Here is a 22651-nt window from a genome sequence, read left to right on the forward strand (position 1 = left end):
GTGCATGCCTGTGATCCCAGCTGCTAGGGAGGCTGAGGCAGGAGAATCACTTGAACCCGGGGCGTGCAGTTTGTGGTGAGCTGAGATCATACCATTGTCCTCCAGCCTGGGCAACAAGAGCAAAACTCCGTCAAAAAAAAAAAAAACTCTAACCAACTTATATTCTGTCTCATGAACATATGGAAAATGCATGTACTGTCCTTAAATCTATCTTTTTTTTCTAAATAAATTGGTGTTTTAACTGAAAAAAAAAAAAAACAAGCCCATCACAGCTACTTGAGAGGCCAAGGCAGGAGGATCTCTTGAGCCCAGGCGCTCAAGGCTGCAGTGCGCCATGATGACATCTCCAAAGAGCCACTGAGCTCTAACCAGCAACACAATGAAAGCAATTTTGTATAGTCATTCATAAATGGCATTTTCTTTTGAAATAGTATTGGAAACGGCTACATGCATGGACTGCTTTTTTTTTTTTTTGAGACAGAGTCTTGCTCTGTCGCCCAGGCTAGAGTAAAGTGACACGATCTTCACTCACTGCAGCCTCCCCTGCCCCTGGATTCAAGCGATTCTCCTGACTCAGCCTCCTGAGTTGCAGGGATTACAGATACGCCATCACACCTGGCTAGTTTTTATATTTTTAGCATAGATGGGGTTTCACCATGTTGGTCAGGCTGGTATCGAACTCCTGACCTCGTGATCCACACACGTCAGCCTACCAAAGTGCTGGGATTACAGGTGGGAGCCACCGCACTTGGCCAGGACTGCCTAATGTTTTCATCAGCTTTTAGAGGATACTAATCTCATAGACTTTCACTGACATAAAGTCTATTTCTTATTTCACATTATTTCTGAATTTATCGATGAAGAATGCACACTGTGTTGCCATTTGAGAATGGACTTGAAGATTTATATACCTTACTAGTCATATTTGCCATGCTAAGTTGAGGCATTGCTGGAGTGGTTTTATTTAATACTGTTTTTCCTTTGCCTCTTTTCCTCATCTCAGATTAGAATCCCCTACCCGGAGTCTAAGTATGGATGCCCCACGGGGCGTGCGTATTCAAGCTCCCGCTGGGAAAATCGAGGCGCTTTCTCAAATGGATATTGTTTTTCATAGTAGTGATGGAATGGTGAGTTCACAGATCAGCCTCCTACTGTATGTCCTGATGCTATCCCTGAGTATCATGTCTGTAAAGCTATCAGTGTTAAATTTCTGTTCGTTTGTAGGAAGACATTATGAAGGTCATAGAGTAGCAAAACAAGGCAAGCAAAAGACAATTTAGCTTTGAAAGAAGGGCCAAGAAAGGCTAAAATTATTCTGTACTAGATCCACACAACTTTCTTTGACTGACACTTGTGCTATCAAGTGACTTGTTGTTTTCAAGTTGGAAAAAACACACTACAGGCATTCAGAATTTACAGAGAATGTTCATTTTGCCATTTCCTAGGGATCCAGCTTCTTTGGGGATGGCTGTCCCTAGGAGTCACCCACCAACAACTACTGTCACCTTTCATTGCCCAGAGTGCTGCGCTAAAGCTGCATTTCCAGTTTAAATGAAAATGGAAGATGAAAAATAAGTGTTTTTTCAAAGTCAACTACAATAAAGATAAAACCTGGGACTTCAAGCCTAGAAATATTTGCCCCCCTTTATGGACAGGGGATATGTTCCAAGTCCCCTAGTGGAGGCCTAAAAACACAGTACTGAACCCTGCATACACTGTGTGTTCCTGGGCATACATACTATGCTGAAGTTTAACTTAGAAATCAGGCTCAGTAAGATATTAAGAACAATGATTGGCCAGGCACAGTGGCTCAGGCCTGAAATCCCAGCACTTTGGGGGGCCGAGGCAGGCAGATCATCTGAGGTCAAGTTTGAGACCAGCCTGGCCGACATGGAGAAACCCCATCTCTACTAAAAATACAAAAAAAAAAAACAGCTGGGCATGGTGGCACCTGCCTATAATCCCAGCTACTCAGGAGGCTGAGGCAGGAGAATCACTTGAACCCGGGAGGCGGAGGTTGTGGTGAGCTGAGGTCATCTCATTGCACTCCAGCCTGGGCAACAAGAGCAAAACTCCGTCTCAAAAAAAAAATGGAGTGATTATAACAATGTGCAAGCATCACTGCTCTTGTGCTTTGGAGCCATTTTTAAGTAAAATAATGGTGACTTGAACACAAGCACCACAATAACTTAGCAGTGGATCTCACCGTGGAGACTGCTCCTCAGTGATTCGCAGGCTGGGAGCGTGACAGCGTGGAGATGCTAGACACAGGGATGATTCATGTCCTGGGCAGGACAGCTCAAGATTCCATCATGCTAATCAGAAAGGTGTGCAATTTAAAGTGTTTAAATTATTTCTGGAATTTTCCATTTAATATTATCCAGAGCAAGGTTGACAGCAGATAACTAAAACCAAGGAAAGTGAAACAGCAGACAGCAGGGGAGGAGCTACTAAAATCTCACTGACACAGCCAACGTCACAATGAGGCTTAGGGTACACACTGCTCAATACCGATAACAGAACCTTGTTTGTTAGAAAAAAAAAAGGGAAAAGCTCAATTTCAGTCAGCCAGAAAAACCGACATGGTTGGGATGTTCCTAAAAGGTCTAGAAGAAAATCAAGGTTTGGCTTATAAGCTCATTCCAATCGTATGATGCCATATTTATAGATTTGTACAAATAACTGATGTCATCTTCTTGGCCTAACCCCAGATATTTTTATATGTATGAATGTGCTCAAAATAAGCCACTGCTGCATGATTTCTCCTGTACGTAGCTCCGTCTTACCAACAGTGAGTGCAGTGAGTGGGGCAGGTTGTGTTCATTTATGCCACCATTGCCTGGCTGTCATGCCAGGCCCTGTTGACTCGAATAAGGATGGTACCATGTCCAAGAGGTGGAAGAAGAGACCCAGAGCCATGGAACAGACCTAGGGTTTATTGAGGACTTATAGGCAGGGCGGTCCAGTAGCAGCGAGCTGGACTGGAAAGCTGCCCCCGTTCATAAAAGCATGCAGGTTATACAACACTTCCGCTTAGCAGTAACTTCCATTTAGCCCAAAACAAAGGACCTCAATCTGCCATCTGGCCTGTGTTCAAAGGGATGGGCCAGGTGCTCCGATGTCCTTCACAGATGTGGACTAAATCTCTGGGTTGGCCCCTCCTAGACTCTTTAGCTCAGAACTCTGAACACACACATTCTTCTTAGACCACAGAGTCATTCTCAGGGAGTGCCTGAGTTATTGCTGTCAAGTGCGTCTCCGTACACCAGATGACCGTGCGGGAAAAATGTCCCTGGATGCTGTTAGTACAATGAGAGGGCACATGGGTTTCCAGGCTCCTCCCCAGCCCTGGCCAGATCATTGCACCTGTGGCAAGGCACAGATCCCCTACACACGAAATGTGGAGCAGTGGGCAGAGGATTCAGCTGGAAGTCAGGAAGCCCAAGTCCTAGTGCTAGATCAATTCCCTCATAACCTGTTTGAATTGAGGAATCTTATCTGACCCTCTCTGGGCCTTTCTCCTTATTGTCAAATAGGAAACATGATATTTGCTTAATTATGTCACAGGGTTTTGAGACACTACTGTAGGAATATGGGTGCCAACATTTTGCAACTGCATTGCTATGATACTAACAGGAAGGTGTAGTAAAGGAGTAGGTGGATATGGTGCCATCATGGAGTCGGCCGTGAGAGCAGCCCCAGAGTGTGTGGGCAGGGCCCACCAGATGACAGCCTGCTAGTGGAACACACGTCTTCAGGGGAAGCCACTGCTTCCCCTGAAGTCATAACCTATGAAGTTACGATGTCAGGAGCAGATAAATGCAGAAATAAAAATCAAGTGTGTTGGAATCGCATTATGAAATCATGTTACTATACACTTAAAAATGTGTTACCTTCACAAATTTAAACTTACCTTACTTTTGAAATAGTACTTATTTCCATGAAGTAGGAGTCATTTTTACAAGTAGCACATAGCCAGACCCATAATTAAAATGAATATTCCTAATACGAGGAGCTAGTTCAAAGGATTGAAGAGATTTCAACTTCTCAACAAACATTGTCCCATAAAGGCAAAAAAAAAAAAAAAAAAAAAAAGATGAGCTTTGGAGGCAGTGTGTGGACTGCTCCAGCTAGAGTTTGCTGGAGGAGTAGGGGAAAAAAATGACAACTAGAAAAAAATTGACCAATTAACCACAAGAAAGGAGACAGAAGCCAACAAGTTGAAAGTGTGTTAGTGAAAAGCAAGTGCCCAAAGAACCTGAGTTGTTGGATAATAACCTAAAGAGATTCTACTTGAAAAACATACTAACACCTATTTGACTGTTTTGACCCTGACTGCACCAGACCACGCAGGGAGCAGAGCTGCCCGAGATGCTGTGGGGCCGTGCGATGAAGCCTCACCTGCCAGGGTCCACACCAGGGAATGCGTGCAGCAGACAGCAAGTTGTTAATAGATTGAAAGGCAAGGATAACAGCCACATAAACTAAAGCAAGGAGCTCGCCTCGTTGGCAAGGACAGGATTATGCCTACCCACATTCAGTTTAATTCCTTGGAACAAGTGAGTGTCCTGGAGTGGGCAGCCTTTGGCTGCTGGATGTGACAATTCTTATTTCTTTATCAAAAAGATTTCAATGGCTCTTTGTTTGCATTTCAGTTTAACTAAATTATCATATGACCAGAAAATCCAGTAGCTTTCATTTCTTTTTAATTGGCTTAGTCTATCTGTCTACTGCTTTTCTGCATCTAAAAGGAGGTAGTGCAGTTTCAAATAGTATTTAAAAGTTAGGGAAATGGCTGCCAGCTAATAGGATGAATTTAATTGCCTCTCATAGGAAAATCAAATCAGGATACATTTCATCATTCACAGGTAAAGATTATTAAGATGAATCTATTTCAGTGGATTGTACTTTATCCTAATGGGGATGAGAGGATTTTACATAGTCAAAGTGAGTCACAAGATAAATGTAAATTGGTAGAATTCTAATGTTTTTGACAAATAATTTTGAAAGGGGTTTTTAGAAGTAGCATCTCAAAACTAAAAAGTAATCCAGTTTATTGAAAACAAAAACTGTAAAGGTGAAACGTTTTCAAAATCGGGTCACATTTCTCAGCTAGACTGAAAGGAACTGTGAAGTCCCAGCCCGCATGTAAAATAGAACAAGGCTTTAAAAGAATCAGATAATTGAAATGACTTACATAAAGTCTCGTGCCTATTTCGTTTTCTGTGAGAAGAAACTAATTGGAAACCTTGTGAGAATGGGGATTTGCTGTTGACCAGGATGGCCCTCCCTTAATGCCTGTCATCTTCTCCCAACCAGCTTGTGCTTGATGCTGAAACTGTGTGCTTACCCAAGCTGGTGCAGGGGACGTGGGGTCCCTCTGGCAGCTCGCAGAGACTCTACGAAATCTGTGTGTGTCCAGATGGGAAGCTGTACCTGTCTGTGGCTGGTGTGGGCACCACGTGCCAAGAGAACAGCCACATCTGCCTTTGAGCCGCCTGTGTCCTCTCAGTGAGCTGTGTAGTGCTGGCCCCAGATCCTCACACCCGGGGAGCAGCTGGACATCGTGAAAGACTGAGGCAGTGTGGATGGGAAGTAAATGCTTCCAGAGGAACTCAAGAAAAAAAATGCGCCAATGAAAGTGTTTGGACAAAACTACATGCTCTCAAAATGCACATGGATGTGAGACACAAAAGTTGAAGAAATGTAAAAGCAATGTGTTTTTCCACTGGATTAATTTTCACCAAAACAATTGCGACTTCTCTCTGCCTCACCTCCCCTCATCTTGTCCGTGTGGGCACACAGGCAGTGTAGAGTTGCTGTGTGGGGCTCGTGTATGATGCTCTACTATGGATATCTAATGCCCCATGAGAGTAGCCTTGGTCAATACTAAAATGCCCAAAGTTCTATACAGCGTTTCATTTATAGCACTCAAACTTAACATCCTCCCTTCTATTTAATGCAAATATGTCAGGTTTCACAAGAACACTTTCATGTTTTGAAGGAAATTTGAGGTTGATCTGATTTTCAAGATGTAGTCAAAGGAATAAATTACACAAAATTAGACTTTCTGTATATAGTCAATATGCAATAAAAATCAACCTCATTTTTCAGACTTCACAGTTTTTTGGTTTTTTTGAATGGAGTCTGACTCTGTTGCCCAGGATGGAGCGCAGTGGTGTGATCTCGGCTCACCATAACCTCCGCCTCCCGCATTCAAGTGATTCTGCCTCAGCCTCCCAAGTAGCTGATACTACTGGCACGAGCCACCACGCCCGGCTAATTTTTGTATTTTTAGTCAAGACAGGGCTTCACTATGTTGGTCAGGCTGGTCTTGAACTCCTGACCTAGTGATCTGCCTGCCTCAGCCTCCCAAAGTGCTGGGATTACAGGCATGAGACACTGCGCCAGGCCCCAGACTTCACAGTTGAAGAATGTCTTACTTTTTTCATCTTCACACATCTCTAAGGTACGTATTATTTTTCCCCAAGTTACTGGTGACAAAGGCTCAAGTAGAACAAGTCACAAGGCCACATGGTCACTACTGAAATTAAACCAAAATATAACCCTAAATTTGCATAGCTCTTTTCACTTTTCAAGTTTCATGTGTTATCCGTGTCCAAAACACCTGTCTGTGTGATAATTGTACAGATGGAATAATACTTATTTGACAAAGAAACTGAAGCCCAAAGAGGTTTTGTCTCTACCGAGATCAAAGGGCTAGTCTGTGGTGCTTTCCTCTACACGAGACAAAAGTCTGGATGTAACTTCATAGAAATAAGACACTCAGCTTGTGAAAATATTTAGTGCCAATTGGCTGTATAAGTTGCTATCAAATAGGACACAGTGACCTCTGAAGACAGGTTCGTTTTGTATAGACCACCCACTACTTTGTAAAATGCCCTCCACCACAAAAAGTGGTGGGGTGTGTTTTTACTTATTATAAAAAGAATCTCCAAACAGGTGTATCACTGCAACTTTCTAATGACATGACATATTAATAACTATAAATACAAGTTCAAATTCATTTCCATAGTCTCAGAATCAAGAGAAAGTACAAAAGTGAGCTCTTTATTCCTAATGCTAAGATGTTAACAGCATAGACTTATAACAACTCTCTGATGTTTAAATTGCTAGAATGCATAAACACTTGAAATTTCAAAGTAAAAATACTGTGCTTTCCAAGCAGTTAAGAGCAAACTCAACTGAGTGTATCGTTCCTCCAATTTCACAGGCGGTTGGGTGTTTTTACTTATAAATAGGCATTTACCTTTTCCATTTAGTTAAGTTCTGAGTAAACTGTCTTCTTACTGTGACATTCCTATTGTCCTAGTAAATGGTTCCTGGTATTTTGTTCCATTTGTGCAAAACATGTCTTCAAGCCCAGTTGATAAAACACAAGATCACTAAACATTTATAAACTAGCTTGGTTCTCATAATATATGTCCAAAATACAGTGCGTAGATGATAAAGTGAGGTAAATAAAAGTAGTCAATTAGAAAGTGTGGAGAACAGAACCTTTTATTCTATTTTTTTTTATCTTTAGCTATATGGAATAATGTTGAAAGAAGTTGTTATTGATAAATGCATTCTCCAGAATAAGAAATTTATCCTTCATTAGAATCAAAGCTTTAGATGAGTTATATTCTAAAATGGATTACATAAATGTCTTCTTAAACATATTATATAATGTAATTTAAATTTTTATTGAAGGCATCAGGTCATGATTATAAACATACGTAACAGGGTATTTAGACTGATACTCCTATTGTACTATGTGATTATAGACTATTGAGTGTTGCTATATTAGGGATCTAAAAACAGCACTTATTTCTTTCCCAATTTATAAACTGAGTAGATACAGTAAAAAAGATGAAGATAAAATCTACTACCATCATGCTGTAATAATAAAGATAGCTGGTTTGCAGCAAAATGGACTTCCTAATACTTCACAGCTGAATAAAACACAAACCACTCTGGTCACAGGCAAAACTAAAGGTTCCCAACTTCTGTAGCCACTCATGAGGAGGACGAACATAGGCCTTCTCTGAGGGCAGCCAAATTCACATTAAAAGAGTCAAGCCATGTGTGTTGGGTTCCCCCGCCAACCCCACCAGGTCACCCAATAGGTAAAGTCTTTGCTCCTATGGAAAACAGGGAATGAGGGTAGAAGGTCTTCTGAAAGGGCAGAATCCTAATGGTTTTCAGGTTGTGTCTGCTTATGTAGCTTTGTGAACCCTTCTTTGATTTGAAACATCACCTCTCACTTGGCTTTAGCAGTTTTCTTCACATACTAAATTCCACTTCAAATATGTTTCTATAATTGCTATTTTCTACCAGCACTATAAATGTCATCCTTGAGATCTACAAAACATTTAAACTACCAAAAATGTCAACTGGAACTAATGAAACAAGTAAATCCCATTCATCCCAAAATCAGACCTGTGAACAACTCCTCTTCATTTTGTTAAATACTATTTTAAGATTTTGCCCAAATCATTTTTGAGCTCTCAGCACTCCGGGCTCTGTTAACTAATTGTATGGTGCAAGTTTTTCACTTGTTTCCTCACAGAGACTATGAACAATTGAGCCATCCTGCTGGGGACGCCCTGTCCCTGGAGCCTCTGCAGCAGAGAGCCTGCTCCCGAGTACAGATGCTGCTCCATGCCTTTCCTAGACTGCATGCTACTCTACTCAGGAGCAGCTGATCCACGCGCCAGTAAACAGCTTCCATTGTCTTTTTAAAAGAAAAGTAAACTATGGTAAAGGTGGGGGAAGCATAGAATAGCAAAATAGTTCAGGTCCAAAATTCCTTAACTTCAATTTCAAAATCTAAAATGCTTCAAAAAGTGAAAATTTTCATATGAGTCTGCTATAAACTATTGGTGGCAAAGCTGACTCGAATTACGTAAGGCTACTTCTCAGGTCTATGTATTCAATTTAGTGTGAACCCTCATAGACTTCACTGCAGAAATACTAATGCGTTTGATTACAGGTACAGCCTGACCGTGGTGGGAGCACTTCATTAAAAAGTTATATATACTTGTATTAACTTTCTAAAATAAAATTATGAGACACATTAAGGGTTTCATATATGGGATTATGAACCTGTGTGGGTCTTTTTTAAGCCTGGAAAAATCACAAAACTCCAACTAGAGCAACTATCATCAAGGCCAAATGAGGTTTTCTGTGTAAATTTTAATATTCAAAAGCAATAAAATCTAAGTGCAGAATTGGAGCTTTGAGGCAGCAAGTACTTTAAATAAAGCTGAAGATGCAGAATTCAGGTAGCTCCAGAACAGAGAGCACTCTTAGCCCTCATCTGCCTAACTTTGAAGACTTGTGCCTCAACTATAAAGATGAAGAACTCATATCTGTCAGTACTAAAGCGTGAATTAGTCCCAGCTATGCAGCTGTCCACTGAGGCAAGGAGAATATCAAGTCAGCCTCTACCTACAGGAAAAAAAAATATTTAATGTATCTGTTTCCAAACACATATAGGCCATATATATCAACTAATCTGATTCTCTAAAAAGGTGACATAAACTCAACTAAATCAATGAGCACCTAAATCTACTATATAACAAGCACTTTATATTCTATTAATCCTAGAAAATAAATCTGCTAAAATTCCAGCATGAAAATATACAAGAAAATATTTTCCTAATATTTCCAATAAACACACACATTGAAACTTAATATTAAGATGTTAAGTTTGATTTCCAGTGAACTGTTTCTCAGGAAATACCCATTATGATGATTTCATCTGTACATTTTGCTTTATTAAAAGTATGGCACTTAATATAACAGCAGAAATAATTACATGATTCACATCCAGAAGCAATACAATGTGGAGGTGCAAACATTCCTATTACCAATAAAAGTAAAAAATGTTTTAACATTTTCTGTAAGCCCTTAATTGCATAAAATATATTTAGCATCATTTACAGCCAGTACACTCCCATAAACTAATTTTCATTACCTTTCTTTTACATTCTGCAAAAAAATATGTTAAGGTAAACATATTTTATGTATGGTGAGACAAACATGAATCAAATGTCAGTTCTAATCATTCATGGGGACATATAAGCTGCTAATTATAAACCAGTAGATGATTTTTAACAATTTTTAGTTTTTAAAGTGAAAAAAAACTCCACTAAGTGCCATATTGAAAGAAGTTTTTAACGGCAGCACCTTTAGACAACAAAAGATTGCATCCTGTTCAACCACACTATATAAATTATGACATTTGTGGAAAATATGTACACACAAACATAAAGCAAGTGTTCTAACAGTTAATAAATGTTGTCCTGGAAAGCAGTTTACAGAAACAATACTAACACCTGGTAATAAGAACTGCCACCATTTTGAGTTTTCCATTGCTATCTTCATGAAACAGGAAGCCTGTAAACATAAGATGTTAAAAAAACTTAAATAAAGATGTAAAGTGCACTCAGTGCACTCTAAAAAGTACTACCTTCACACTCTTAATCAAGTAATAGGATCAAAATACTGTACCATTTTTTAGATGCGCTGAGTATGACATAAAATTGCAACAAATTCATAATCAGAGCCAGCTGATAAGAAAATAATGCATCCAAGAGGATCTACTTAAAAAAATGACAAACTACAAAGACTTAATTCCCCTTACATGTTTAAACCAATGATATATCCAGTGTTTCATTAGCTCCTTCAAAAATACCATGTTAAAAACATAAAATTATTTCATCTTAACCAGAGACATACATAGACTCTTATCTAACAAACTGCTAAGCTTTGGTTATATAAAGTGCAGTTCAATAATGTGCCATCCCAATCATTCAAATCTATCTAGCTATTCTGCAACTCACCACCATCTTCAAAATAGTTTTAGATTCAGTTAAGGTTTTCTGTTGGTACTCATGTTAACAACTCATTGCAGAATCCTCCCAAAACAATCTGCAATGTGCTTCACAATTCCTAGCTAACTGGCAATGAAGCTTAATGAAGTACAGCAATTTATATTTGTGCTACAACACATTCAAGATCTACCTCTTTTTTTTTTCTTTAAATACCTTCACGCTTTTTGTTGTATAAAATTTTCAAGTTTTATTATGATACAGGCAGTACATTCCATCACCCTCATAGCAACCTCAGAAGTGAACCTGTCATTTGGAATCTGAGGAAAAGGAAGCAAATCAGGATACCTTGTTTTTAAACTGTCTACACCATAAGCTTCCAATGTGTGAACATCATTTGTCAGTCCTTCAAGTTGCTGACTATATTCCTCTATTTTCTGAGCAAGTGCAGTTGGTTTTACATCTTTATCAGACTTTCCCCTCACAGCATAGTCAGCTGCAATCAAAGCTAACTTGGTAGAAAGGTAGCATTTAAAGCACACCCACTCATTGGCATTTTTATGAAGGTCATTCCTGGCAGCTGAGAAGTTTGCTCTGGCTTGTCTTAGCCATCTGCGTGCTTCCACTGGATTGCCAACCGACTTGAAAGTGGGAGGAACAAAGAATCTTTGAGAGTAAGTCTGTCCAGCTGAAGGCGGGCATTTTTCTTTGTTTTGCTGCTGTCTTTCAGATTTATGGCTCGTTGCTTCTTGATTCCATGAAGTATAGAATCTCTGAAATGAGTACTTGTCTGACTGAAATCGGGATGCTGAGGTTGAAAACGTTCGTCTAGAGGCCCTGTCTGCATTTTGATCTAGAAAAGCCTGTTTTTCTAATCTGTTGATTTCATTCTGCAAATGTTTAAAAACTTCATTGGCAATGTCATGGTTCTCTGGATTTTTGTCAGGATGCCATTTCAAATACAACCGCCTAATAATCTTTTTTCGTTCTGATTCTGGAAGCTTCCATGCTTGCTCCACCACAGAAGTCACTTCTTTTAAGACTTCTGGTAAAGAATTAACCTTAAGCTTTTTGGGGGACTGATGTTTTGAAGAAGTTTTGTGGCTCTCTCTGCCAGAAAAAAGAGGAGGAATACTTCGCAGACCAGGGGCAAGGAACTCAGTAGGGCTGGTTGGTGTAGAAGGAGCACTGTCTCTGCTTTGAGAGCTTTCGTCAGGTCTTGAAAACTTATACAGATCAAGAGAGCTAACTATTTTATATTCACTATAACCAATATCAATCTGATATATCTTTCCTAGAAAACTAGAATTGTCAGCATCTTCTCTTTCAACTTCTTGTACGATAATTGCGTATGTGTATGTTGGCTGGTATGATCCATAGATATCACCACCTTCAGCATCAACAAGGTACCCAACGTATTCTCCCGGGTAGAAAACATTCATTGGGTCCATAAGAAGAGTGTAATGAATTTCAGCAGGAATTGGTGTACCAGGCATTGGAAGTTCCAGCTTTGACGGCTCTGAAGAGTCATATTTCACTCCTAAACTGTCAAGTTTCTCACCGATCCTGTAAATATCATTGCATCCTAGCATAGCAATTAAATATGAAGTATCAGAAATCAAATTGTCAGTTGCTGATTTAAGAGTCATTGCCAGTGCTAACAGGAAATTAATATCTTTACTGTCTGAATGTTGAATGTAGAGCAGGATGACTGCATTCCCAAATCGTTTCAAAAAAGCAAAAGTTTCACTTCTACTGTGGGGAATTGGATTAAATCCTTTCACTCTTAATGTTGTTTGAAGCTTTTCGAAACAGGACACTTTCAATCCCTCTCTTAAAGCTTTGCAAAGTCTTATGGCTTTTTCTTCATTGGCCAGAAAAGCATTATCATTTTCATGCTTCATAATTCTAATTAGTCCTGTAATGAACTGTTCAGAAGACAAGAGTAACTGCAATCTTCCTTGAAGAGAACACAATGCTCCAAACTGACAAACTTTGGGAGTCTCTTCGTCTAACTGTTCTTCAAGTATACTGCTCAATAATCGAGGTCTAAGTTTTTGAGGAAAGAGCATTATCAATTTAGTATGAAATCCATGGTCTTTCCCTAAGTAGCATTGGCTGAGATCAACCAACATTTGCACACCAATATTCCCCTGGATTCTACTTTTATAATGTGGTGCATCATCAAACACTAAGATGCTTGACTTTACCAATCTACCATCTTGGCTTGGGAGGTAAAGTGCAAGATCTCGTACATTCTCCAGATCACCCCTCACCTTGACTGAATCATTCTGTAGACTCTTGAATAGACCAGAAACTACTCGCTTAACTGTACGCATTTCATTAGGATCTAATTGTTTACCTTCAGAATTTTTAAATATACGGCTCAACACTTCAACATACTGTTTAGTTGAAATAATATCTTCAGTACCTAAGTGTTTGAACAACTGGTGAAATGTGCCAAGTTCTAAAGGTAGCTTGTACAAATAAGGTTTAAAATCAGATTCATATTCTAGATTTATCACTACCTCCTCAGGCTTCAGAAGTTTCCAACCATCTTCTACCATCACAAAAGCAACCCCTCGCAATTGAAAACGAAATTCTCTTTTTTCTGCACTAAGGAATTCATATATGCTCCTTAAAACTTTTGCTCTAGTTTTTACCATTTCTTCATCCAAAGTTGTTATGTTGCATATGTTTCTGCAGTTATTGATGACCTTATCAAGAGGAGGATCCAGGTTAACATTAAGCATATTTAAAACTTGTTCAAGCTGTTCTTGTGGACCAAGATCACTACCTTCCTGTTCTTTGATGCTCAAGGGTGTAGCTTTCTCTGGAAGAATAGGGCAGGATGTCCATAACAGCTGAAGTACATCACATTGCTTGAATTTTGGATTTACCTGTGCTCCATTGAACTTTATAAGAGGAAGTGTTCCATTTACCTCTTGATATTGAGGATGAAATCTAATGAATTCTGCGGGGGCCCGCTCAGGACATAAGAATGGTATTAAAGACAGTTCTTTCAGAAAATTCCCAGATAACAAATCCATTCGTTCTTGGAATATATGATGGAGAAGGATATCAACTGTATTTTGCAAAGTTTCTTTGGACCAATTTTCTGTATTAGCCCTCACACTGATTTCCTTAGCAAATTGTAACAACTGCTGCTGAGAAAGTATATATTTTAATCCAATATTTCTTAAGAATTCCACCCAGGATGTCATAAATGTAACATGATTTTTGGGTTTTATAAGTTGTTCCAATTTCTTAAAGAAATCTTTAGGAATAAACAATTTTTCAGGAAGCATAACTTCAAAAACTCTCACGGTTCTATCATAGAACTGCTTTGCTTGCTTTAGTCTACTGTTGGCATCATGGATTATCAATAAACTTTCCAGTTTTTCAAAAAGTTGTTCCTTAATCTCTGATAATTCCTCAGCACTTGATAATCTATTCTTAAGATAGATCAAGTGCTCTAATTTTGCATCATAAGAGAGATTTTCAATTTTTGGTAAGAGGTGTTTCAAATATACCTCAAGATCATCTACAGGTACACAACCAATCACCTCATATAGTTCTTTTAAGTGTATTTTTTCTTCAAGAAATGCAGATGATGATGATTGTGTCCATTTTTCCACTTCAGCTGAAGGGATACTTTTTGTAAGTACGTAACATGTTCCAAATTTTGCAATGCTCACATAGCGGCCACTGATGGATTTATAGCATGGAAGTGACTTTAAAATTCTTATGTCATCTTGGGACATCAAATGATTCAAATTGCAGTTGAAATACATCAAAAGTGCTTCAAAGTCATTTTCTACTAATTTTTCCGTTCTAAATGTTGATGTTTGGACCATATAATGTAGAGCCTTCAAAATGCTTGTGGGGCTCTCTATATTTGCCGTGTGACACGACAACAGAGGAACAAACGTGCTGTCTTTGGAACAGATTTTGTTCAAAGCAAGCTGAATACAGCCAGCTTTCATTAGAGCATGAAAAACTTTATCACTCTGGGCATTTGGAAAAACTGCAATGTGCATAAGGCTGAGAGGAAGCAGAACATCTCCTTCAGGAACCACAAGCTGGTTGGCTGAAACAGTAAACTTTGTTCCTGGAAGCAATGCCCAGTCTTTTAGAGTATCCACAACAATGTCAAATTTTGGTTTTGTTTCTTCCTGATCTTCTTTCACACTTACAGACTCGCTGATAAAATGCCATGCATTCTTAAGCCAAGACTCACTTGCAAAATTGTCTTTCCACTTTGTGCAACTTTTGGTCTTATATTCTCGAGGCAACACAGAGGATAACAAATCAGCAAAGCTGGAAATGTCAAACACTTTTGCAACTTTACAGTTCAATAAAATATTACTATATTTCAAATATAATGTATTCATAAACAAGTCTTTGCGGGATGGAATCAATTCATGGTATGTTGTCAGAAACTTGGGTCGCTTTGCATCAAAAGTTTGCAAAACACTGTCCAGTGTAATAAGAAGGGGCAGTCCCTCAACTTCAATCTCATTTTCTTCTGCATCTTTAAAACAATAATCAACTAAAAGTTTTAAACTATGAAAAAGTTTTAGATTAGTCTGCTGGAGACGACAAGGCAGCTTCCCAATATGGCAATTAGTATCAGGAGAGGAAAATGTCATCAAAAAAGATCTGATATCAGCAGGGGTCACATAACTAACAGGAATATCTGCATCTATAAGACAGTGGTAAAGATTAGCAGTTTCATCACAGTTATAAACCAAGTTGAAACCAATTTCTAAAAGGAGATGTTTCAGTCTATAGACATTCTCTGCCACTGTTTTGCGTGTGGTGATATTATAATCTGCATTTTTAAGGTGTTGTAATTCATCCTGTAGTAAATTGTCAAAAAATGGCCTAGTTTTATTTGAAGTAGACATATTGATCCAAGTAATTATAACTGCAGAGTGCAAGTCAGAGCCATCAATATTTGGAGCTCGCACAACAGGCAAAAGACGTTTCATGTCTTCGTGAATGCAACTGTAAAGTGCTTTCACTAGACAATATAAATCTGGCTGTAGATCAAGACGGTTAACTGGGAAAAATGATAAAAACTTCTTTAAAGTGTCCTTTACAACATGAATAGGGGTGTTCTGTAAAACTGATAATGTTGGATCAGAACCAGGGAAATACCGTTTTTTTAACTGTATTAGCAATTCAACATATGCAGGAGCTATTAATGCTGTCATTAAACTGTTATTCCAGTCACTTCGAACACCAACTCCATTATCATCACGCCACAGGTTCCTTCTGGCTGAGTCTAGTGCAAAGTGGCCATTCACATGAAATGGCAGCCCAGTCTCCAAAGAGAGAGGCAGAAAGCAGAAGGCCCTATGGGGTTTTTTATAGTTGTGGGTAATACAAGCAGCTACTCCACCACGTGGGAAAAGAGTAATATCTTGATTCTTGTGGGCTGATATGACACTCTTAGATACTTTGTCCATACTTGAAAAACCTGATCTATTACAAATTAGCCATGTAGTCAGATTTCCTTCAGAGTCCTCGGTATCCATAGTGTATGTTATCTGTTGAACTGGTATGTCTTTAAGCTGCCTCTTTTTAGTAACACTATCAATTACAGATGCATGAAACTGTTTCCTTTTTAATCTGTCTCCATCTGTGATTTTGCCCTTCACTGAATACAGCACATTTAGAGCTCCAGTACTTTTAACTATTTCACAAATAGAAATTTTTTCCATGTGATTAAGAAACATTAGAAGTTCTGCCCCATCTGAGCGTAATTTGTCCAAAAGATTCTGGACCATTCTGTCTGATGCTGGAACAGATGAAATTTCTGAAACTTTTGCCATTTCTGCATTACGAAGAGGAAATCTGAACATTGTGCAATTATCCAGTTTAAAGTGGGTTCCCAGATAAAGATCCAGAACATCCGAGAACTGTGTCCTAAAATCTGCATCCAAATCTCTAAACATGCGTCCAGGACTAATGGATGTGGCCCCTGGTGCATATCTGGCATGAGGATCAAAAATACACAGGATGTCATTGCCAGAAATAAAAGATGGGCAGTCTGTGATATGATACACAGAATTGAATCCTATTCCATATTGTCCAGTTTTATAAGGATTTCCTTCTTTCGTGCCTTTTCCAAGATTCTGGATTCCTCTAACATCATCTTCTGTAAATGGCTGATTGTTGTACACACAAAGTGCTGGTCCTTGCAGTGGGGCCCACTTATCATCAAATATTCTATCAACTGGATGCTGTCTAGGATCAAACACAAAACATATTTCTGTCGCCTTTGCATCATCAGCATTCTGAAGAAGCTCTTTCAACATTTCCTTTTCAGAAGGATATGCATTAAGGATGCTCTTAATTCTGCTGGTCAATTTTTCTTTCTGTCCAAATTCCGTGCCAAGTGTTGTAAAACAGACATTGGATGCATATCTTTCTAAGGCTTTGTGTCGCTTTGGGACTGCTCCTAGTTTTACCGCTACTTCCCTGGGTATATCAGCATGACAATATTTTACAGTGGTATCCTTTACTTTTATCCAAGGGCAATCATTGTAACATAACGATTTAGCAGGGAGAAGCGTAAGATTAGTATCTGGCAATAATATCTTGCCATAATTTTTCTCACAAAATTCTTGTTTCTTTTCTCTAATGAGGCTCCATATTCCTTCACTGATTATTCGTCGACAAAGCTGAAAATTCTCTTCTGTTATTTGCTTTGTTCCTCTTTCTTGATCAATAGATTCCAAAACAAGAGCAAAATCTTCAACAGTGAATGACTGCCTCACACCTGCATTTTCAAAAAGTTCACGGAAATTATTTTTATATTTATTAGGCAACTGATAAAGATATGGTGCTGCCTCAAAATTTAAATGAAAAGAAACTTTTTCTGAGTCAACATATGCATTCTCAACTAGAATGAAGCTAAAGGGTTTTAACTTATCAATAATTGATATCTTAGTGATTTCATTTTGCATCATGGCTTCATGAAGGTATTTGTAGCAAGCATTGGTGATATTCTCCTGGTACAGTGTAATTCCATCATCAACTGATTTTGCCACTTCTTTCAATTGGTTTACAACCAGATCAACTGTTGGCTTCTTAAGTAATCCCAAAAACTCTTTAACAGCCAATGATACTGAACCACAACCTCTAAAGGAATGGGAATTTTCATTTAGAATAGGTTGCAAAAGACAAACTATATCTTGATGTTCAGCTGTATAAAGGTCAGTTGCTGCAAACATGGTTTCAGGCTTAAAACTGTTACCTTTCCAGTCCAAAGAAAAACCCGCTGGTTTTGTCAGAAATGGAAGGAAGGGGATTTTTTGATATTTTGCAGCAAAGTCCTTTGCTCTAGGATCCCTTATTTTTAGTTTCTCATCAATAAGACTCAATAGGATACTACTTCTTAGGCATGCAGCAACATGATCACTTTTATTAATTTCAGCTACTGACTCTGCACGTTCTAGCATATCATCCCATAAAATATCATCTTTTGCCATACCTAACTGAACTAGTTTAATCAAAATAATAGGATTGAGATAATCCTGAGTAGAACCATAAGGGAATCTTCCATCTTTAATATCAAATAACTTTGCAACTCGTCCTTCAGGGTGGATCAATCTTGATGGCAAAACCAAAGGATGCCCCTCCAAGGAACAAGGAATACATGGAGTAACACGAAGAATTCCTGAGAACTCATCAACTTTTTCATTTAGAACAAAAATCATTAAAGGATCTCTAAGTTCTGCTTCAATTTCTTGAATATTTGGAAAAAAAACTTCAGAAAAAAACTGTTTCTCTGAAAATGTGTTTTCAAGTAGTATCTGTTTACAGCCAGCTTCTTCAAATCCTAATTTTACTGAAGAAGGAAGTTCAACAGCACAAAGGTTTTTGGACCCAGTCTTCTTGAGGTATTTCAAAAATATCTTGAAGGCTGCTGAACCAACATCTCTTCTTTTAAGTATAGCATCATCTAGAAATCTTACATTCTTCATGGAAACCCAAGTAGACCCATCAGAGAAGACTCTGGTCAATTCTTTCCCTTTTCCGTGAGCTATATCTTCATAAAATCCTTGGCAAATTACAGAAAAATCATCATGAACTAAATCAGGATCAGGCCACACTGCATAGTAAGTATAATCCATTAGCTCCCCACTAGTGGCCAGGTCCCGTAAGACACTCAGTGCCTGTAAGTAAGCTTTAACAATAACATGTCTCATGAACGTGGTATTCCACCGTCCTTTTGTATCTGTCTTCCAGATTTCTTTCCTATTTGAAGTAACAGCAAAGCACCCATTGATGTGAACTGGCAAGCCTGTTTTTATTCGTAAAGGTAAATAGCAAAACACCTCCCCAATGTGTGGTTTCACAGTCCACTTCTGGTCCTGGATTTCTGACAGCAGAACTCCTACTGCCCCACATGGAACCAGTCCGAGTCTTCTTCCACTCTCACTCAAGGAAAACTTCAGAGCCTCTCCTGTGTCCATGCAAGTACACAGAAGCCACGTGGTACACTCTACTGTTTTTTGTGACAACTCATCTGCTGGCTTTTTTGATTGGCCAGACTTGGCCATTTCAAAGAGAGCAGCTGGGTCATCATCTGGACCTCTAAAAAGAGGCGACTGTAAATCAGCAATCCTTCTGAACACATGGTGAAATTCTTCCACTGTGATCTGAAGAATGCAAGATGACTTAGGTTCATCACTGGGAAGCTTTTTATTACTGCTGCTGCAAGTCTTCATGAGCTTAGCAGCCTCTTTTAAAACACTTAAGACAGGTGTGTTCAATGCTTTGGAAGAGCAGGATTTTTTTTTAATTATTACTGTATCTTGTGCTAAGCTGGGGTTGCTTTCCTCAATTTTCAAATACTTCAAATACATTGAGTTTACACTCTGAGTGAAAATGATAAGCCTGTGTCCACAAAGACTAAATTCATCCACAAGAGAATAAATATCTGCTGTATTATAGCAGGTACTACTAACTTCACTCACTTTTGCTTCCTGTTGAGTTCTGAAGGACAGTCGGAAAAGAGTTCCATTATAGCTGTAAGGTGCTTCTACAGTCAAAGGTAACTGACAGCCAAAAACATCTATAAATGGTTTGAACTGATTAGGAAACTTCCTAAGTCTTTTCTGTTGTTTACTCCAATTAATTTTTATCCCAGGATTGGATTTGTCTTTAATGTGTTTACTGATATGGTTTATGTTTGGATCGAACATTATCATAAATTCCCGACTCATAATGATGGGAATGTCAGTGATATGGTACACAGAATTAAATCCAAGACCAAACTTTCCAACTTTGTCAACTTCTCCCCTTTTTAAAGATTCTCCTAACCTAGTTATGTTCACAAAATCTGAATCTGAGAATTGAGAATTATTGAATGACCATAAAGCAGGTCCATGACAAGCTGCCATCCCTGGGTCTAGGAGGTTCTCTCTTATGTCCATATTTCTTCTCATGTCAATCAAGAAACTGCATTCTGTTGCATTTGCATCATCAGCATTCTGAAGTAGTTCTTTAAAAATATCTGATACTGAAGGGTATTCTTCTAGAATATTTTTAATTCTTACAGTAAGTGGTTCTCTTTGTCCTGACTGCTCAAATCCCATGTTTTCAGGGTTTATCAGTCTTGTACTAAGGCATGGAACTTTTAGCCATTCTGCAGTTTTCATGGGTATGTCCTCGTGCACCAAAATGATTGGTTCCACAGAATCTTCAAGTAAGTCATTAAGGTCGTCAACTTTAATGTCACAATAACAGCATTCGTGAATTGGCTTCATGATAAGTTTAGAAGGATTTTTGCTATGATGTATAGGAACTGGTGTGTTGGGGCTTGCTGGAATCTGATTGCTATAAAGCCATCTGATAATATTCAACATAAGATGAAGATTTTGCTTGCTTTCTTGTTCACTGAGATCTTGGTCACTTTTGAGATATATCTTCTGAATAACCATGGAAATGTGATCTGATGTCAACTCCTCTATTGAACCACAGACCTTAAATAGTTGGTGGAATTTTGCCATGGTTTTAGGTACATTATGCAAATAAGGCTGAAGGTCAAGATCATGGATTGGTTTAATCACAGCTTGGGCAAGTGGACAAAATTTTTTGCCAGTCCAAACCCATGGAAATTTTAAGGCTTTGAAAGAATCTTTCCCTTCATTTAGATGATCATGCATGAATCCATAAATTTCAAGCAAAATATGCTGGAATTGATAGTAGTCTTCATCACTAAAAGTTTTTGAAGTATACCAATCAACAACAATTTTAAAGTGTTTTAAGACAGCACTAATGCTAGGTTTTGTGAAAATCCCTAATGCTTTTTCCAGGTTTACATGGATACTTTCAACCAGAGGAAGTGAGGAGCCAACGAGAATTGCATGGCTTACATCACACATATCTGGTGGTGCACAGAGACTACAGAGATCTCCTTTCCAGACTAAAGAGCCTGGGTAATTTGGAGGCCTTTCCTTGCAGGCTGGAACCCATTTTATTTTCTTTAATGTCATCTTTCCTTCAGATGATTGCAACAGTGTGTGATTCTTATTTAAAACCAGTAGGAGGGTTTTGGCTTTCTTCAGAAGAACATCCTGATCTGGACAAGAACTGACCTGTAAGGCTTCAATTTTTTTTGCCACTTGCACAACATCCTTCTCTTTAAGACTGGCTTCGTTTTTTAAACCAATCTGTCTTAACGAATGAAGAGTATCTGGTGAGGTAAAAACTGAGGGTGGGAAATAAGTTCCTTCTTCATTATAAAAGAGATCCTTTAGTACTTCTATATCAGGGTCAAAGAGTTCGCCAGCTGATACCATCTGTTCCTGTGAAATCTGGATGAATTTTAATGGCGTTAACCACTCAAGCACGTTTGGATTCTCATTTTTAAGAGAAGACAGATTCTCAAGGATCCATAACATAAGCTGTGTTACCTCTTCATGTGAATAAAATGCATTTTCAATATCTTTTAAAAGAAGCTTTAAGCAGCTAGTGGTCTTTAATTGGTCTATTTTCAACATGTTTGCCAAGCGAATAGTAGCTTCATCACTACTGTCTATTACTGAAATAGAAAGTCGCAGATCTGCTGGGAGTTTGGCAGTATGGTGTAAGACTTTACAACCTTTCAATTTTGTATAAGAAGAAATTCCCTGACCAGAAGAATGGTTAATGCGTTTGAATATTGCCAATTCTTGAATTATTCTTTTCTCTTTCTCACTGCTATCAGTTAAACTAGCCAAGAACTTCCTCAGGGCATCTTTGTGTGTTGGAAGTAGTGAAGTTATTTGATTACACAATTTCTGCAATGGTATCTTCTCCATTATCTGCAAAACAGCACTTGGTAATGGTGAATGAATGTATTTTTTAATAAGTGGATGTTGTATAGATGCATCTAATTTTTTAAGGACAATCCCTCCAAGTTTTTGTACAATGTCTGCTAAAAATTCTGGAAGCTGTGCTTCAGATTCATCGTCTAAAATGACTAATGATGGAATCCTGAGTCTAATGAGTTCCACACATGCCTGACCTTCCTCTAGTATAGTTCTGGGGATAAGTGGCATCTCATCAAACAAAGTCAAATCCTCAGAAAAATGTATATAAAGATTCTTCCAAACCATCTTAAGCCATGAAACAGTTGGGTGATTTCTGTTTTCATCAAATGGATACCATTGAACGATCAACTCTCTGCCAGGCCAGAATGTATTCATTACTTCTTTGATAAGACGTGCAAATCGTTCTGGATTTAGAAGCTGCAGCTGAGTACATGGTCTTCCTGTAAATCATACACAGAAATGTTATAAATACATATAATT

At 38.5% G+C, this 22651-nt stretch overlaps 2 protein-coding genes across 9 annotated transcripts in view; one reads left to right on the plus strand and one right to left on the minus strand.

The window, feature by feature from the left end:
* SGCG (sarcoglycan gamma) overlaps window positions 1-9107 on the plus strand; it is a 149957-nt gene extending 140850 nt beyond the window's left edge. For 2 of the 4 annotated variants that reach the window (XM_078375173.1, XM_002748898.6), the window contains exons 7-8: window positions 1004-1127; window positions 5320-9107. In XM_078375173.1, the coding sequence (XP_078231299.1) occupies window positions 1004-1127; window positions 5320-5493 (298 nt within the window). In that variant the 3' untranslated portion in view covers window positions 5494-9107. The remainder of the gene's footprint in view (window positions 1-1003; window positions 1128-5319) is intronic. The other 2 variants (XM_078375174.1, XM_078375175.1) reach the window with 1 other exon arrangement.
* A 653-nt stretch (window positions 9108-9760) lies between these two features.
* SACS (sacsin molecular chaperone) overlaps window positions 9761-22651 on the minus strand; it is a 102530-nt gene continuing 89639 nt past the window's right edge. For all 5 annotated transcript variants that reach the window (XM_035302338.3, XM_035302335.3, XM_035302336.3 and 2 more), the window contains one exon: window positions 9761-22611. In XM_035302338.3, the coding sequence (XP_035158229.2) occupies window positions 11057-22611 (11555 nt within the window). In that variant the 3' untranslated portion in view covers window positions 9761-11056. The remainder of the gene's footprint in view (window positions 22612-22651) is intronic.

The sequence above is a fragment of the Callithrix jacchus genome, chromosome 5, assembly GCF_049354715.1.
Source record: "Callithrix jacchus isolate 240 chromosome 5, calJac240_pri, whole genome shotgun sequence".
Classification (NCBI taxonomy): domain Eukaryota; kingdom Metazoa; phylum Chordata; class Mammalia; order Primates; family Cebidae; genus Callithrix; species Callithrix jacchus.